The sequence below is a fragment of the Rhamphochromis longiceps genome, linkage group LG5 (assembly GCF_057381845.1).
Source record: "Rhamphochromis longiceps isolate RC_006_pf linkage group LG5, R_longiceps_female_GT1.1, whole genome shotgun sequence".
Lineage (NCBI taxonomy): Eukaryota > Metazoa > Chordata > Actinopteri > Cichliformes > Cichlidae > Rhamphochromis > Rhamphochromis longiceps.
Window position 1 is genome coordinate 24,071,547 of NC_140561.1, and position 18,835 is coordinate 24,090,381.

General features: G+C 38.6%; 2 protein-coding genes and 1 long non-coding RNA gene across 4 annotated transcripts in view; 2 read left to right on the forward strand and 1 right to left on the reverse strand.

Moving 5' to 3' along the window:
• The first annotated feature begins 2,235 nt into the window (after positions 1-2,235).
• Positions 2,236-5,909, forward strand: hrh1 (histamine receptor H1). The gene is made up of 2 exons (XM_085406761.1): positions 2,236-5,398; positions 5,556-5,909. The coding sequence occupies exon 1, from the start codon at positions 2,464-2,466 to the stop codon at positions 4,114-4,116; it is 1,653 nt and encodes a 550-aa protein (XP_085262887.1). The 5' UTR covers positions 2,236-2,463; the 3' UTR covers positions 4,117-5,398; positions 5,556-5,909.
• A 58-nt stretch (positions 5,910-5,967) lies between these two features.
• Positions 5,968-8,152, reverse strand: LOC146670065 (uncharacterized). The gene is made up of 2 exons (XR_014911751.1): positions 7,113-8,152; positions 5,968-6,486 (listed from the first exon to the last, which is right to left on the reverse strand). It is a non-coding gene; the product is annotated as an uncharacterized LOC146670065 (long non-coding RNA).
• Positions 8,153-10,689: 2,537 nt separating this feature from the next.
• Positions 10,690-18,835, forward strand: part of atg7 (ATG7 autophagy related 7 homolog (S. cerevisiae)) — a 65,668-nt gene continuing 57,522 nt past the window's right edge. Inside the window, exons 1-8 of one of the 2 annotated variants that reach the window (XM_085406763.1) lie at positions 10,690-11,085; positions 13,424-13,625; positions 14,016-14,070; positions 14,652-14,769; positions 14,930-15,007; positions 15,138-15,254; positions 15,549-15,695; positions 16,075-16,163. In XM_085406763.1, coding sequence (XP_085262889.1) covers positions 13,454-13,625; positions 14,016-14,070; positions 14,652-14,769; positions 14,930-15,007; positions 15,138-15,254; positions 15,549-15,695; positions 16,075-16,163 — 776 coding nt within the window. In that variant the 5' untranslated portion in view covers positions 10,690-11,085; positions 13,424-13,453. Of the gene's footprint in view, positions 11,086-12,476; positions 12,539-13,423; positions 13,626-14,015; positions 14,071-14,651; positions 14,770-14,929; positions 15,008-15,137; positions 15,255-15,548; positions 15,696-16,074; positions 16,164-18,835 lie in introns of those variants that run through there. The other variant, XM_085406764.1, reaches the window with a different exon arrangement.

An 18,835-nucleotide genomic window follows, 5' to 3' on the forward strand; every position in this document is an offset into this window, starting at 1 on the left:
AAGCAGCTGTGTCCCAGAATTCATAGCGCGGCCCAGCTTAGTTTCCAACAATGGCGGTAGCTAGTTAGTTTTAATATTACTCTTATTATTCTTTCTGGGTCACAAAATAAACGTTTAACATATTTTCAGGCGAGAATGTAGCTGTGTAAACCTCAAATATCGGCTCAGTTTATCAGGACACCACATATTTTCAAAAGCGCTCCGACGTTTTCGGAGACGTCTGTTACCCACTAGCTCGATAGCTAGCCGGGGGCTGGGTCACTAGCTCCGTGAGAACACCGGACTCCCGGCAAATTGTTTTCAAACCCACCGCCGTCTTTCGCGACTCAGGTTAAATATATATGAGTCACTTAGATAAATTAAAAATGTTGTTGTTTGGCTTTTTTTTTTTTTCTAGTATTTTATTTGTTCCTGAGTAAATCGGTTTGGCTGAGATTAAAGTTATAGTTTTTACACAGCTGAATAAACGTCAAGCAGACAGCTGATTATCAGAAGTGTGAGATGCTGGAGAATATACCCCGGTGTCCTGTTATATTTTAGATAGCAAGGAGTTTATTAAACTTTACCGAAACAATCTGCAAATTTCATTAAAATTGAATAAACTATCATCTTGTCTTTATTTTTAGTTAGCACCTTAAAAACTTAAAGCTGTAAGCTAATGATAGTTATATAAGCTGTAGTTTTACGTCCAGTGGATGATGATCTGATTAGTCGACTAATCGCAAAAATAATCGGTGACTAGTCGACTATCAAAATAATCGTTTGTGGCAGCCCTATCTTTGAGACACATACACAGATAGATTCCAGCACTGAAAGAGGAAGACCACAGAGAAAGAGTGAAAGAGGATATAATGAGGGTTGGTGTGACAGAGGAGGGATGTTAAGGATAGGATGAGGTGGAGGCTGATGACCCCTGAAGGACCAGCCGAAAGAAGGAAAAGATTAATATGTAGCTTTTGTTTTGTTTCCTCTGTACAGTACAATTCGATTTAAGTGAAATTGCATGATGATATTACCAAAATTACACAGATTAAATCATTTATTAGCACGGGAGTGCAGGGACCGCTGAAAAATGCAAAATGACATCTTTTATTTCACACATTAATCACAGAAAGACAAACAGAAATGTCACCTTCATCCATAGCAACAGGTTTATTTCAGTCTACTTTCTTAAAAATCAATATCCCAAACAGTTCAGATAAGTGCTTTTCCAGTACCATATTGATATGCTTTAATAAGTCATGCTGTGCTTTTCACATTCAAACATAGTATCAAGTGTAGTGTTGAATAGGCTTTTATCAATCCAAAGGTTCCATCATACAGCGCTGGCAGCATATTCATGGCTCCTTTCCGCCTATGACACAGTTTGTCTACTGTGTTGTTGAAGGGATTCGCCGCCCTCCCCTTGCGTAAGTGTGAAAGAAAGCCAGCTGGACAGTGAAAGAGATGGAATAAGGGAGGTTTTAGACTAATAATAATTCAAACCCAAACTGCAAAGGTGGAAAGATTACAGGAAATGTTTATCTGTGTATTGAAATATTGCATCATCACTGTATCTTCTTCACCTTATCTTTCTTCGGGCGGTTTTCTCAAGCTTTCCTGTGGTCATGTTTCAGCCATGTTCTTTGAATAATGATTTGTGTTTTTATTTTCAAGAGTAAAAGTGTTTAAAAACTCACAGTTAGCTTTCAAATGTCTTGTAGCTCTCTTCACGACTACACAGACACAGGTTGGTTCTTTGAAAGGGGCGTTTATTACTTGGACTTTCTCTTCTCCTTAGTTACACCATCGTCAATACGCCGTGAGAACTGGTTATATGAGTGAACAGTGCAAACACATTAGCAACTTTCCAGTACACATATTTAGTTCAAAAGTTAAACATAGACATTTTTAAAAAATGACAAAAACCTCGTTGACCGCTTGTCCTGAAAAGAGGTCTTTAAGTCTTTGTGTTGCTTTGCTTTCAATAAACCTTTAGCTTAGCAGCGCTTCATGAGAGACATCTGCTCACCTGCAGTCCATGAAAAGTCTTGAATACTCTCGCTAAGGTTGTTCTCGTGCAACATTAGTTCTTACACATTTCAAGTGAAGACATTTTTTAACCCTAAATTATATTCATGAAATTATGTAATCCATTATAAATCAATCATCCACATCATGAACTCTATACAGAACGTTGTTTAACAGCATTTACATGTCTAATCTTGCCATTTTTTGTGTTTTCCAGATGCTGTTACTTGGGGTTTACAACAAAATGGACCGTAGACTGTGGATAAACTGACCAGGGCTAGTGAAGGAATACACATTTTCCAGAGTGAAAGTCAACTTGTCCATTATCCATTGAGTGTAAACACACTGATTAAAACCTGCCGTTCCACACATGCCATGGTGTTTAGTTAAACAAGCACTGGATGAAAGCTTTCCAAAATGTGACAGGATCTAGAGGTGTCCATCTCACCTAACATGATGGAATCTAGTATGTCACCTTCAGCAGACCCTCTACGCCACAATGCCAGCAGCTATGTAAACTTCAGCAACAACAGCTGGAGTGGACTCCGTGATGGTGACTCATTGAGGAACAATCAAACCCTGACCTTCCATGATCGCATCAACAGCGCCCTGCTGGGAGTTTTTCTGGGATTTCTTTCCCTTCTCACGATCATAATGAACCTGCTCGTACTGTATGCTGTGAAGAAAGAGAAGAGCCTCCACACTGTAGGGAACCTCTATATTGTTAGCCTCTCTGTGGCAGATCTCATTGTAGGGACCACGGTCATGCCTTTGAACTTGGTATATTTGCTGGAGGATGAATGGAAGCTGGGGCGGGCTGTCTGCCAGTTTTGGCTGATTATGGACTACGTGGCAAGCACAGCTTCAATTTTCAGCTTATTTATCCTCTGTTTGGATCGGTACCGCTCAGTGAGACAGCCGCTTAAGTACCTAAAATATCGAACACGGGGAAAAGCCAGTGTGATGATTTCTGGAGCCTGGCTGCTGTCCATGATGTGGATTATTCCTATTTTAGGATGGAGGTCTTTCACACACGTGGACCTCAAACCTGAAGAGGAAAATAAGTGTGACACAGATTTCCGTTTTGTCACGTGGTTTAAGGTCATTACCGCAGTCTTCAACTTCTACGTACCCTCTGTTTTGATGTTGTGGTTTTACACATATATCTATTTGGCAGTAAGACAACATCTACGGGACAGAGAGAGAATCATTCATCCAACTGATTCATTTGGAGAAAACGACAATGGACAAAATCCTCAAACCCCTGTGAAAAATGACTCCAAGTCACCTAAGAGGGAAAGTGAGGTTTTAATGAAAGGATCCAAAACAGAAAAACTGCTAGACCAGAATACTCTCGAACAGACAGATCCCCTTGAAGACGCTGATAAAAACAGTAAAACTGCTCTATCGAGAGCACACAGAAAAATTGGTGTAAAGTGCCAGCAGACGTCATTGCTTGCCATGACAACAAAAGGTCTCAGAATGGCACGAAAGACTAAAAGGTGTTCTTTGTCTCCTGAGGAGAAGCAACCAGACTGCGAGGTTCCCCAGAGCCAGCCATCGGCACCACAGGACGTGATTTGCTCAGGTGGAAATAATGAGAACAAACTTCAAGCGTCTTTAAACGAATGCCATGTGACAGTGCCAAACCCAGTGAGCGGAGTGTGCGATACCAACAAGGTATCAGACGTGCAGAGATACACATCTGTGCTCAGCAACAACTACGACCCCAGCCAAGCTCTACCTTGGGCCGAGGAAGGAGTAGAAGATGCCAAATTAGACGCGGATAATGAAATTACTCTGAGACAGGCGTGGCAAAAGTTCATTGACCAATCACGCCATCGCATCCACAGTCTGAGGATCCACAAAGAGCACAAAGCAGCCAAGCAGCTGGGCTTCATAATTGCTGCTTTCTTATTGTGTTGGATACCATACTTCATAGCTTTCATGGTCATGGCCTTCTGTAGAGAGTGCGTCCACCATGACCTGCACATGTTCACCATATGGCTGGGTTACATCAACTCTACTCTAAACCCTTTTATATACCCGCTCTGCAATGGAAACTTTAAACGGGTCTTTAAAAATATTCTTAACATTCCTTTGTGACTGTAAATGAGCAGAACACAATCGCAGGCGTCTAAATGTTGAGACAACAGCAGAATTAGCAAAAGGAAAAAATGACTCATCAAGCGTTGACCAAAAAAGTGTGCTATTCCTTTTATGTTCCGCATTTTATTTTTATAAACACCAATTCTTTGGACTCAAGACTCAAGCTGAGGATAATATGTCAGTTTAATGTTATTTATTTTGTTTATGTTACACTAATTATAATAGTAATTATAATAATAATAATAGACTGTGTCACAGAAGAATTTGAGCTTAAAGTTTTGCTAAAAACTATGTAAAAATTGTATTTTGAAAAAAATTTTTTAATTGATTTTCTGTGCTAGGAATATACCATAAAACACATAATGTGAAATATGATTAATATTGTTTAAAAAAAAGAACAAGGAGAAGATTTTCTTTGAAAATGACAACCACATTGTGAGTCATTCTCCTTCTTATTATTTAAACAGAGTACGAGACTTTAGATGCATCTTGGTGCTTGGTACTAGTGATCGAGGAAGGGCTGAATTATGATACCTACTGTCTTTATTTTTTATGTTTTTTTAATTAAGAATGGCAACTCTAAACAAGCACATTCAGTCACCTACACTCCCTTAAAGAAAACCTCTGAACTTGTTCTACCTGTTCGTGCTTTGACATCTATTTCCTGCCATTAAGTCTAATAGGTTAATATATTGAATTGAAAGCCTTTATTGTCATTATACATAGTATAACGAAATTGGAAATATATGAGCAAAAACCTGATTATGAAGACAAAACTACTACCAGAACAAACTATTTGTCACAGTCACAGTCTTCTTTCGAACTGCAGAAAGGTTTTGTTTCTCTCCTTGATGGGAATAAGTTGCTTATCTGTTATAAGGTGTAGCACGTCGCTACACGTCATTAGCCAAAGAGTGTCGAAAATGATTCAAAAATGCTGCAGCACACAATAGGTCTTCGGAGCGTGATGTCACGGGGGTGGGCGTGGAAAGGATTTTGGCCCGATTCACCATTTTGGGGGTCTAAGCTAGGAGCGATAGCATAGCCATGGTTCGTACTTGCTGTGTGCTCGGCTGCAATGTTCGATCTTACGACCGGCACGGGAATAAGGTTGGATTGTCTTTTTATGCTTTCCCAACCTGGAAGCGACATGAGGCAGCTCGTGTATCGATGTTACCAAACGAAGGCGTCTAGCCTGGATAGCAGCTGTGAGATGAGCTGACGTGCAGCTCTCTTCCATCTCCAAATATCTGTTGGTGCTCCAGACATTTTCATTCCGGTAAGTTCTAAATATGTTCATATCTCTCTTTATAGCCTATTAGTTTCATTTTCGATGCGCTCTGAGCTCATAGCAAATTAGAACAAACATCCTACTGAGTGATTTTGCAGAACTACCGTCTATTTATAGAGTTGCTAATTATTTGGCATTATTGCAGCAAACCAGCCGATGAAATGGATGAAACATCATGACTGGTTTCCAGCGCTACACGAGGGACCTGCTTCAAACAAACCACCATGCCAATCAGATTACTTCTTCCATGTGAGGGTGAAGAGGTGACCCTTCTGGATAAGATGGTGAAGGTTTGCTGCGTTTGGTGAACAGTGTGATAATAAAACCAGAGAAGAATGAAACCTGCTCCTGTTAAATGTTCTTAAGTCTTGTGCTGTTATTTTTTCAAAAGATACAGTAAATAAAGTAATGTTAGTAGTGGGTGATATCATGTAAACACTCATGATTTGGTGTAAACATCTTGTCATTTGTAAACTGTAAATGACATGGATTCTACACTGTTACTGATGTGATGTTCTATAAAGTGGTTTTAATAAAAAAAAAAAAAAAAGGCAAAATAATTTAGTTTCTTTATTCAACTTTTGAACAGTGGGACTCAGTCAGTACATATTCAGTAAATGCAAATTATTTACACAGCAGTGCACTACAGGCATACATCTAGACCCCTAGATAAAACATGATGGCATTATAGCAGTGACAACTCCTCCACAGTAGCAGGTGGGGTTTTTCTTTTTTGAGGACGGCTCCTTTTACCTGTCACTACAGATGGTCTGTGTATGTTTTGATCAAGAGCCTTTTTTTGGGCAGCTGAAGAGAAGTCGTCTATCTTATGGCCAACCTCTGGGTGTATCTTGGTATTATTACCAGGCAAAACCCAGTATGCAGGTTCATCTGTAACAGTCCTTGTGCCACGGATCAACACTGTTCCGTCTACTTTAGACAGAAGAGCAGCGACGTGGGTGCAGGTCTCTGCGACTCCGGCCATACAGGTGCAGCGGGTGGCTTCAACCTTCCCTGTGATGCTCACAGTGACCCATGGCTGCAATGCTGGTTCATTCAGTCTTAGAGTGCAGCACCTGAAACACACACAGACAAAGTTCATTTAAAGACAAGAACTATGAGCCAAGGCCGACACAAATGTGTTTAATCTACTTTATCATAAATGTAACAAAGTGTCAAGAAAGTTAGCACATACATGTGATTTTTCATTTCTTTATGTGTCCATCTATAGAACGCTGCATGTTATAGTCTAAATCTGTCTGTTCTGTCAGAAACCTGCCTGCAGAAAATGAACCTAAAGTATGTAATGCAAGGATGTCATCACTTTAGAGATGGAGAAAGCATAAAGTGACAATTATGAATCACTTAATATGTTAAGGAGATTCTGCAGGTCATTAATCAAAGTATAAAACTAAAATAAAATGTATTTTTAGTGACACAAGATACAAATATGGAAGCAAGATGTATAATTAGAATTATTTATAATAAACAATAAATCATTGCAATTTCTTTAACCATAGAGAATAACTAAATCCTTCAGGACAGTGTCTCATCAATGCACTGAACTCACTATGTTATCCACCTAACAGTCTCCACATGTTCTCACTGTAATTTCCCCTCATGAATGAATTTATGCTGCAGTAATCTGAATGTTTGCAGGGAAATCAAACGCATTTCACTCGCTGTACTCGAGCTGACTTACCTTTGATTGAATGACGACTTGTACGCGCTGACTCCACAGATAAGGTATGAAATATATCAGGGTTTCTACTCCACGGCCGTATTTCATACGGGTCCACATTTCCAATGCACGCTATTTTCTGCAAGTACCGCCGCTTCGCCTCTGGACGCAATCGGTCTCTATACAGTCCATTCTCTTTTAAGCTGCTTTTAAGCATCTTGTAATCGTCGTTCCAACACAGTGTGTTTGATTTGATTCGTAGACCCCGAAAATGCCGCCGCGCTCCCACAATGCATTGCGGCGTGACGTCAACTCCGAAGCCCTATAAATCTGAGACTTCTTTAATGGATTTGTGTCAGTATTTTGTAACAAACGCATTCAAGTGCATCCAGGCTATACACAGAGCTTCATGGTGCAACTCTTTCTCCCAGTAACTCCCGTGTTAGCTATGCTAGAAGCTTCCTTGTAAAAAGAAAATAAGGATAAATGGAATTAAGGACATTTCTTTACACTGTTACTTTTTGCACAGTGTCACTTCAGATTTTATGGGGGGCAGGGACAAAGAACTGAATTTCATATTTTAATATGTGAATCATAGTGTCTGAAATAATGTTGTAATGAGCGTGGCAATGTTGTGAGTCACTGTGCAGTCAAATCAAACAAATCAGAGGAGGCTGAAATTGAGCTGGAAGAGGTGATGATGGGAAGACGGATGTGTGTGACTGCACTTCTCATTAAAAACAAGACAAAGGGGAAGAAAATTTCATTTTATATGCTGTTTCTCTGTTGCTTGAAAAGGTTCTGCAAAGAGCTTCCCCTGAGGTAACTGTTTGTAATGAATATTATGTCCCACTGAATGTTTTGCTGTTTGTGTGTGTGTGTTTTTTGTTGTTTTTTTTTTAAAAAGTAGTTTGGATACTTTTATGTCAAAGTGAAGTTGCTGCCTATGCGCTTTTAATGCTGGGTGTCTCATGTTGAGGGCAAAGTTTTTGAATAATGCTTATAATGATCACCAGAGTATGATTAAAACCTGTGGGTGTGTTCTGGTTTATATTCTGTTTTTTGTTATCGGTGTCTTGTAAGCCTATTTAGGCTGGCATATTATTTCATGCATGATACAGTAATGAAATAAAATTGAAGTCAATCTGAAAGAAAAAAAATTGATGACATTTAATGTCCTGTTTATGATGTACACCTAAAACTAAAAATAAAACGTTCTAATGTGCTAGTCCTTCAAGCCTCACGTCATTAACACTATTAACTTCAAACTGTTCTTCTAATTTTATTTTGTCATTAGTTTGAGGTGCTGACTTTGGCAAGAACATTTATGTGAAATGCTGAACACATGACCTAATTAACCTGGGACAAAACCCAATGCCCATGCTGCAGCAAGATTCCATCAAATGTACCCATTGGTCACTTTATTAAGTACACCTGTTCAACTACAGCTTTTCAAACCAATCATCTGAATGGGGAAGAAAGGTTATTTAAGTGACCTTCAATGCGGCATGGTTGTTGGTGACAGACAAGCAGAGTGTTTCAGAAACTGTTGATCTGCTGAGAGTTTCCCACACAGCCATCTCTAGGGCTTACAGAGAACGGTTCGAAAAAGAGAAAATATCCAGCAAAAGGCAGTTCTCTGGAAGAAAATGCCAGGTTGTTTTCACAGATCGGGTTGAATAGCCAGACTGCAGCAGTAACTTAGATAATCATTTGTTACAACCAAGGTATGCAGAAAGGCATCTCTGATTGTACATGTTGAATCTTGAAGCAGATGCATTTCTGCATTTCGTTGCCCTGTACCTGTGCATGTGCAATGACAATAAAGTTGAATTCTATTCTATTCTATTCTATTCTATGGGCTACAGCAGTAAAAGACCACAACAGGCGCCAGTGCTTCCAGCTAAGAACAGGAAACTGAGCTACAGTTCACAAAGGTTCATCTATAATGGACAAGCGGAGACTGGAAAAACACTGGCTACTCTGCTGAGTCTCAGTTTCTCCTGCAATGTTGAGATAGTTTACCTAATTTTGCCTAAACAAGATGATAGATAGAGCCATCCTGCCTTGTATGAGTGATTCAACCTGCTGGTGATGTAATGATGAAGGGATATTTTTTTGGCACAGTTTAGGTCCTGTAGTACCAAGTGAAGATCCTTTAAATGAGCACTGTGTAAATGCCACCGCCTACCCGAGTAATGTTGCTGACCATGTCCATCCCTATATGACCACAGTGTAGCCATCTTCTTTTTAAGCCATATTGGGGAATTTTAGCATTTTTTTAGCAAATTATGATGCACATATACTGTCAATTAATACATTCATATTTTCTCCTGTGCAAAATGGAGAAATAGCTCTAGAAAAAAAGACAAGAACTCTATTTCTCATAATATAGTGCCACTTAATTGTCTTTGTGGCAGTTTCAATAATATTCACCAAAATCTGCAAAGCTTGTGACTTACCAGCATAAATATTTCATTTAACTTTTCAGTGTGCTGAAACTGTTATATTTCCTCTCTTGTATGGGACGTATAACAAGGACATTTTCAACAATATGCCAATGTCCCTCATCCCCTCTCTCTTAATAACCCAGCACGGGCATCATTCATGAGTTTCTATGGCGTGTTTCTCAGGTTACTTGTACTAAAATAAGAACTGTTTTTCATTTAATCTGTAATCTTTAAACTGGAATGGACTCCATGGTACAGATCTGAAAATCTCAATTCAGTTTTACCTCATAGTTTACTGTAATAAACCAGTTTGTGTTGAAGGTCTGAATCAGAAAAACATACACGTGCTTTCATCAAAAATTGAAACCTGGAGCGGTCTTATCCAAGCGAGAAAAATCAGAAAAAAAAAAAAAGAAATTCAATTATTAATACTAACACATATATCTCACCTTACAATAATTAAACCATGAGCTGTTGAAGAGGAAAAACTCAGCCTGTATGAGTAGGAGCAGTTTTATATCAGTCAAGCTTTTTTTTAAAGATTAGTTAAGAGCAACACAACTTGACACAGTCTGCATCTGCATGAGCATCACTGTGAGATGTTTCCTTGTTTCATTAAACCAGTTAACACAGCTCACACAATGTCCCTGAACTTACCCTGTTGAAGATTTCCACTGTAAACATGTACTCCATCTAACAAACTGAGTACTTTCAAAGCATTTTATGCTTTCCTTGAACCGCTAGTCTCATCTGCTACTTCAGAGTGTTCTTGTGTTTAAATGATAAGGTACAAGGAAACCTTGAGCACTTGTACTTTCGTTCCTGTGTTTTCCTTCAGGAAGGATTCAAGAGCTCAGTGGCTTTTACATGTGGTAATAGCTGTTCCATGTAGAACAAGCTATTTAAAAAAGGGGGGTGCTATTATTACATGCTGTCCTTCACAGTGCAGGGGCTACCACTGGATATTGTGGTTGTCATCCAGGGAAATACAAATACAAAGAGGTGACACTTTGTGGGCTTCATATTATTTTAGATGGATTTTCTCAGTTTGTTTTAGCCTCCTGGCCAAAACATGACATCTTTTAATTTATATCGTGCGTTTTTGTACAGCAGCACAGTTTTGCGACGGTCCCTAACCCTGTTTCCGTACGGTCCGCCGCTCACATACAGCTAATTTCTGGTGAAAACTGAAGTCATAATTGAGCCCAAAAGTAGGAGCAGAAGTAGCTTTACCGGTTTCACCACTATTATGTTGCGTTTGTAATTTCACAAGCTAAAACCGGCGTTCATTACAAACGCTTCAGCCTCTGTAGCAGTCTCCGAAATGAAAAGAAACGGCGCCTACAGGTTTTTGTCCGTTTTCTCCTGCTTTATCGTCTGCGCGTTCTTGTTTATGTTTTGGTTCTTTGTATTTTACTCAATGGTGCTTGCACCATAAAGACAAGAAACCGTAGCAAGTAAGCTAAAGCTTACCCACACTGCACTGCTTTATTTACAAGACTCGCGATCACATGATCTCCTTCACCAGGAAGTAAGGTTTTATGGTAAGTGCACAAGTCCTGTTACACGTTAACGTATAAACATGTATGTATCTGTCTGAAGCGGACATAAATTGTCTGTGTTGTGATGCAGGGATGTCTTATTTTATGATTTATTTCCATGAGAATTTTCGTCGCGTTAAAAAGCGCTTGAAGTGCTAAAGCTGCTGGGTTTCATTGTGTGGTCTCTATTGAGCTGACTTTACTTCTCAGCAAGAGAAAACAGTTAAAGACACGAAAAAAAGTAAACGTAGAATTTAATCATTAACATGCCAAGACTGACAGCCATTAAATGCTTAGTCTTGAAGGTTTGGCGCTCATTATTTAACCAGAGTTTAGGCTCTCTTTGCAGCTGAGCTGGTCAAAAATATTTTAAAATCCTTTATCTTTTCATGGATTATGCACGTGGATGGGATACAGGAAAGGAAACACGAATCCTCTTTTTTTCTTTTTTAAATGTCCAGTTTATTGTTCATGTAGCTTGCCATCACATATGGAGTTATTTGTGACAGATATACAGTACCAAGAGTTAAAGAGAATTTTTATAAGATGGGACTGAGACCACCCACACATCATAGCGTCTTGTATGGTTTGAAGATTGTGGTGCTGACAAAAAGACGGTTGAGCTGAAAATGTTCAAATCTTGTTGGGATTGACCAAAGTGGACACGGTTAGAAATCAGTGTATCAGAAGTTTAACGGTGTGGAGGTAAAGTTAGAGAGCCAAGGCTGAGGTGGTTTGGACGTGCAGAATAGTAATAGAGGATGGACAAAGGATGTTGAATATAGAGACGCCAGGGAGGAGGAAAAGACGAAGACCTCAGAGAAGATTCACTGATGAAGTGAACAACTGGGACACCAAATGAGCCCTGGCATATTTGGTCCAGGCGGCTGACTATGATCAGTTAATAAATAAATAAATGTTTATGCTTTATTTTTGTTTAACCACGTTGGTACACTTGTTGTTGGGTTAGGAAGTCTTTGTTGTGCTTTAGTGCAGCATGGCACAATTAAAAGCTACCCTTTAGCTATTAGCAGTGGCTTTTGGTCATTGATGGTGGGTTATTTTACTTGAATGTCTCCCTTGATAATCATGTCCTTCCATTTATTTCCTTACCATATTATTTACACCTTCCCCGCTCTCTTGTTGGAACTGCTCTCCCTCCTCCATCATTTCTCCATGGCTAGTGCTGGAAACAGGAGCAGTACTGTGACTGTGAGAGCTTTATAGTAGTGGTTGCTGGTACTGCTGTTGACAGTGCAGTTTCTAATATGTATATAAACATTTTGCTGCATATATGCCTAGTTTCTTTTTCTTTTTCTCTCTTGGCTTTTCACTGACACCTTTTTTTTGTGCTTTTGTTTTTCCATCTGTGTCTGTAGGAGAGGGATGGTTGCGTTAAAAGATTATATTCGTCTATCCAGGATTACTAATAAAAATTGTCCACTGGACTAAAATGGTAAATGGCCTGTATTTGTATAGCGCTTTACTTAGTCACTAAGGACCCCAAAGTACTTTACACTACTAGTGTCAGTGTTTGTAGTGCCAGTGCACCATGGCAGGTGGCCTGTATGATTATAGCAACAAAGAAAAAAAATTATATTGACCCACCAGGAAAAAGCCTAATATGCATTACCAGTCCAGCCCTAGTAGTGAAGGAGGATTTACAAAGGGTTGGTGTGACTGAGTCGAATGCTAGGGGCAGGGTGAGAAGGAGGCAGATGATCTGCTGTGGTGACCCCAAAGGGAGCAGCTGAAAGAAGAAAAAGACAACTGATAATAGTGTGATTTTTTTTTTCCTTCATTTGCATGTGTGGCAGATACTTTCACATATCAAAAGCACATATAGTTACATCTCTGATATCTTGGGCGATGTACTCATCGAGTAATTTTAAACCTGGCTGAGTAATAAGCTTATTCAAATCACATTCTTCACTGGGTTGTCAATTAAACAGCAGCATTGGAAATTTAGGGCTCAGCAGATAATGAACTGATTATTATGTGATCAGCAGGAGCTCCTGATTTAGGCATCCACTAATCACAGGGCTCCACCAACATGTGTGAGTGATTTTGGGCAAGACATTGAACCCCAAGTTACTCCTGATGGGCAGGCCAGCTCCTTGCAAGGGAGTTTTCCCATAATTGTTGTGTGAGTGTGAACTGGTAATTGAGGCACTCCAAAGTCATAAAACCGTATACAAGTGCAGCTTTTATTCTGTGCTTTTATTCAGACTGTTTACTTCAACAGTGCGAGAGTTACTTTTACTACTCTTTGTGTATCTAAGTCATAAGTTATTATAGTGCCTGCAAGTGCTTCATAGCCGTCTGCTGTTTTATTTCACAGCTTGTTGAACGTGCCGCTCTGTGAAGTGTAATGGCATCTGACATCAGTGAGGCATCGCCGTCCACTGCAGAACTTAAGCTGCAGTTTGCTCCTTTCAGCAGCGCTCTGGAAGCAGGCTTTTGGCATGAGCTTACTCAGAAGAAACTCAATGACTACAGATTGGATGAGAGTCCCAAATGTATCAAAGGATACTATTACAATGGTGAGTATTCTGATGGCATGGTTTCAATAAAAGATCAGTTCAATTCAATTGTATTCATATAGCGCTAAATCATAACAAGTTGCCTCAAGGCACTTTATATTGTAAGATAAAGACCCTACAATAATAGAGAGAAACCCCGACAATCAAACTGCCCCCTATGATGAAGTACATGGCGCCAGTGGGAAGGAAAAACTCCCTTTTAACAGGAAGAAACCTGCAGCAGGACCAGGCTCAGGGAGGAACAGCTATCTGCCATTACTGGTTGAGGGTGATGGGAGGAAGACAGAATAAGCAACACACTCACTCACTGTCAAATGCAGTTTTCCCACTTGATTGACAGATCTGTATTTTCTATTACCAATGTGGCTGATCGACTTTCATGTCTGATAGGTGATCCTCTTGGTTTGCCTACCCGTCTAACTTTGGAGTACAGTGCATTTGATGTGTAAGTATAAGGCATTATGTTGTGTAAAGAAGCATTACACTTCTGCTAAGTTTTTCTGCTGCCATTGAGTCTTGTGATGCAAAGTGTCATTGTAAACAAAGCCAAAATAAAAGCATAGCATAGACTGTTGGGGTCACACTGCTGGGCAGGTGGGAGGACAACGTGGACACCTAAATTGATACCATCTACTAAAAATCTTAAATGAGTTGAATCTCGGTGACCTCCACCTGAAGATCAGAAGTTTTCTGAAAATCTTGTGAATGTGATAACTCAACAAGGAAGTTACCCAGGATGTTTCGACTTATTCCATAGGTGCAGCTACAGTGAGGCAGAGGGGAAGCACCGAAAGCTGCCAGTATTTTTAAATCGGCTCTGAACAGTTACAAAAAGCCTGTGTGTCTAAAGAAAAAAAAATGACGTGGCCTTCATCCGATTGTGCAGTTGTCACAGAGATGTTTTGTGTATGTACTTCTATATAGGGAAAAATAAACTTTTATATAGCCCACTGGTTTCTGGTGGTCAGTATGTTTACACTGTGAACATACAGTTTAATGAAAAATGTGTTGGTTTTTTGCTGTTAGTGATGGTTCAACTCCCGCTCGTTGCTGCCCAGCTTTGGGAACGCTGTACAACACCAACACTCTTGATGCCTTTAAGACTACTGATAAGAAGGCTCTGTTGGAGAAAGAAGCCAAGGAGGTAAGAGACATCCAGTGGCAATTTGTTCTGACATCAAAAACATGTTGAAAGTGGATTATCTATAAAGTAGGCATTAGAATGGTCATATTTCCCAACAGAACATTACCTGATTAAATTATTGATTATTTTTTCTTTTGTATTATCTCTCTTTGTTGGGTAGATTTGGGATGCTATACAGTCTGGAGCTGCACTGAAGGACCCGTCCATCCTTTGTAGATTTATTCTCCTTACCTTTGCAGTGCGTAAAAATATGATCATATATGTTTGCTTGTTCTTTTTTGCTTTTGTTTTTTTCTACACTTTAACAACTTCATGTAACCAGTTTCCTTTCATGTTTCTCTCTTGTTCTGGCTACTCTTTTTAAACAGGATTTGAAGAAGTACAATTTCTACTACTGGTTCTGCTTTCCTGCTCTCTGTTTCAAAGAGGCGATAATGCTTGTTCGACCGCCCTCCGTCCTAGATCAGGTTTTCTCTGCAAAGCAGGTTGGATTTTTAAAGATCACCATATAATTTTAGATATTACACTTTGAAGTTATCCTTAAATGACCTTTTCTGAAAAAGTTAAAACTCTACAATTACTATTAGCTGTTTTATATGATGAATACAAAGTGCTATTAGTGTCTTCCACTGCTTCATCTATATAAACCAAAAGAATTTTACTGAATAATTCGGTTTTCATCCCTTTGAGGTCACTTGGTTGAGAATTGCTGCACTGACTTCAGCACTTGTGATATGTTTGAATTGCCGGATTTTTCTAACTTCTAATTTCTGTCTTAGATTGCAGCCCTGCAGGATGCTTATGATGGCCTGTGCATCAAAACAGGAGCCACTGCAGTTCCTTACTTCCTAATAAAATACACAGATGAGTCAGTTCAGATGGCCGTGCTGGGGGACTGGGAGACATTTTTCAGTGATACTAAGAAGGTTTCAAGAAGATTTTTATATTTATATTATTAGAAACAGGAATTTAATCTTATATTTTATTATTCTGTGTGTCTGCTACTTTTTTTGCACTTAGATCAATATCATAATAGTATGATTTAAAGTATACACCAAAAGTTTCCAAACCTATTGTTGTTCATTCTGTAATAAAAAAAATAAAAATAAAAAAAAGATTCAAACAGACTCGTTTTTTTAATAAGGTTTAAAATTTATTTTGTTGTGGCTTCAAACTGGATTTCTACTGTAGTTTTATTGGCTCATCACATTTTACTAATGTTGTCTACTGTTACACACTCACACAATAACACATATACGCATTCACGCCTTGCTAATGTAAACATACCTTGTTTGTTTTCTCTAGGTTACTGTGGGTGTCTATGATCCGTGTACTCTGTCCCAACATCCGGGCTGGCCTCTGAGGAATCTACTGATGCTTGTAGCTAACCAATGGTAAACTCTCTGTGTGTGTGTGTGCATGTGTGACTGTGTTTTGAGGAAGTTGTCTCAATGATGTGTGCTGTCGGTCATTAAGTAATTTGGAAAAACCTGCTGAATTTCACTATGAGTTGCACATAAATGAAAGGCTCCTCTTCCTGACTGATTTCCCAACCCTGCTGCAGTGTTAGGAAAGCAAACCTTTGTAATTTAAGAAAATTATCAATTTCAAAAAGAGAAATGTATCAGTTTAAAAATGTTTGCATCAGGACAAAAGCAATTGAAACTCTACTAAAGTTATTCTGTTCCACTCGGACTGAAAAAGAAATATCAAGCTGCTGCTTCGTCTCAGTGGTGTTGCAAGAGTTTAGTGGGGATGTGATTAATTTGATCAATTACATGTGCTCCTAGATGACAGCACTTGCTTACAGAAACACGACTGTTGCTTTTAAGCTAGTCCCATTTGTCTATAAGGATATCAATTTTCCAGATAAACAAGGTTTATTTCTTCCATTTAAGCTCTTGCTAAGCTTTAATCTTAAAATGTAAATCAGGTTGTCCAAACAGTTTATATTGATCTAATCTGCCTTGCTTGAAGAGGATGAATAATGATGTCACTGCTTGCTGATTTATTATTTTTTTCCACCTAAAAGATTTTCAAAATTATCTCCAAATTCCATCAGGAAACATTGCCGCTCATGTTTGAACTACTTTGTGTGGATTTATTGCCTTTATGTGAATCATATTTCTTTTTCTCAGTTGTATTTATATATTTTTTTACATTTTATTTATTCATTTATTTTTTATTGTGGCAGGGAGTAGTTGCGTGGTCTGGGTAAAAGACCATAGCTGGTTTGTTAACTCATGCCATACCTATCTGTGACACACAGCAGCTACTGTTTGTTCTAACCACAGGCGGTGTTGTTTTATACACAGTATGAGGTGTCTTTGCAGAATATTGACAGATATTTTTAACTAGATTTGATCTATTAAAGGTGCTGTTATTAAACACTTTTAACGGAATATGTATATTTCTTATTCTTTTTGGTTTGAAAAGCGTTAGCAGGCTCTCTTGGGATATTCCAAAGTTGATGGAGGGTTTCTACAGCAGGATAGATCGATAACGGTTGTTACTTTCATGTATGTCACGTAAAAGGAATGCATTGTTACATTGTTACAAGGCCACATTAAGAAAATTCTTATTAATCATTTGGTAAAAGTCAAAATATCAAGATCAAAGATGAAATTCTATTTCAAGAAAAAACTTCAAATACTCTTTTGAGGAAAAAAAGTTGAAATGTGAAGATTACAGCTGTTATTTTAAGACAAAGTGCCATAGCTCCTATACCCTAACGTTTAGATGAGTTAGTGAAACAAATTGATCAGCCGTCTTATCATGTCTTGTGATACAAAGGACATCCTCTTTATTGTACGAGGGTGTAACCATCAGTATCATTGCATCTGTCCATTACTGGCCTTTTCATTTTGTACAAATCCAACCAATTCTTCCAAGTCCGTGTGTTTTGTTGAAGAAATATAGAAGAAATCGAGACACGTCAGACCTGGCAACATCTTGTCGCATTTTCTCTTGTCTTTCTACAGTTGTGGTGTGATATCACGCTGCTCTACCTGCAAATAGTTATTTGAGTTAGTTTTGCCTTTCTATCAGCTAAAAGCAGTTTGGCCAATCTCCTCTGGTTAGAGAGCCCCTGCTCACTGGATATTTTCTCTTTTTTTGACCATTTTCTGTAAACCCTAGTGATAGTTGTATGGAGAAATCCCAGTCGATCATCAGTTTCTGAAATACTCAGACCAGCCTGTCTGCGACCAACAACTACGCCTTATTTTCCCCGTTTTGATGCTCAGTATAAACTTTACAAAGTCATCTTAACCACGTCTACATGCATAAACGAACTGAGTTTCTGCCATGTGGTTGGCTGATTAAATGTTTGTGTTAAAATGCAGTTGAAGAGGTGTTGCTGATGAAGTGGGCAGTGAGTGTACATATTTATTCATTTATGAAGGACACGTTTTTTTATGTTTTCGAAAATAGTTATCTGTAAACAACACACTTGGACGTCCTCCTACATCAAGGGGCCATTTCTTTTGTGGTTAAATTAGGCTCCTTCATGAGTATATGTCACATATCATCAGGAGTGCATTTTTAAAGCAGGATATTGTGTGTTTTCATCCAATCAGCCTCTTTAAGTGTTGTAGGCTGTGATTTTTGCTTGTTTTGAACACTTTGTGCTTATGCTCAGTGTCTCCAAAGCAGGTGGTTGTGCTTTATCATCTTTAAATATTCGATTATGATTTTTATTTGCTTTATTCAGAAGTGGTTGATTCAACAATCAGAAAATTTAAAAAATAAAAGGATTCATATCCCACGGGCAATGATATATTTTAACCAGCTTAAGTTAAAAAAAAAGAAAAGGTTGTTTTGTTTATTTTTTTTAAAATATTGTATAAACGATGCAGGTGAAAACTGCAAATCATCTGAAAGCTTTTCGGTACTTTTATTTTCAGATGGTAAATAAAGGAGTTGAGCTGAGAAATGAAACTAAATAGTTTTTGAGTAAAAATGTAAATATTCAGATGTAGGAGTAGATATCAAAATGAAATAACATAACCCCATACCTGATGACTTTGAGCAAGAGGAAGCAACCCATCTCACACAACTGATCATA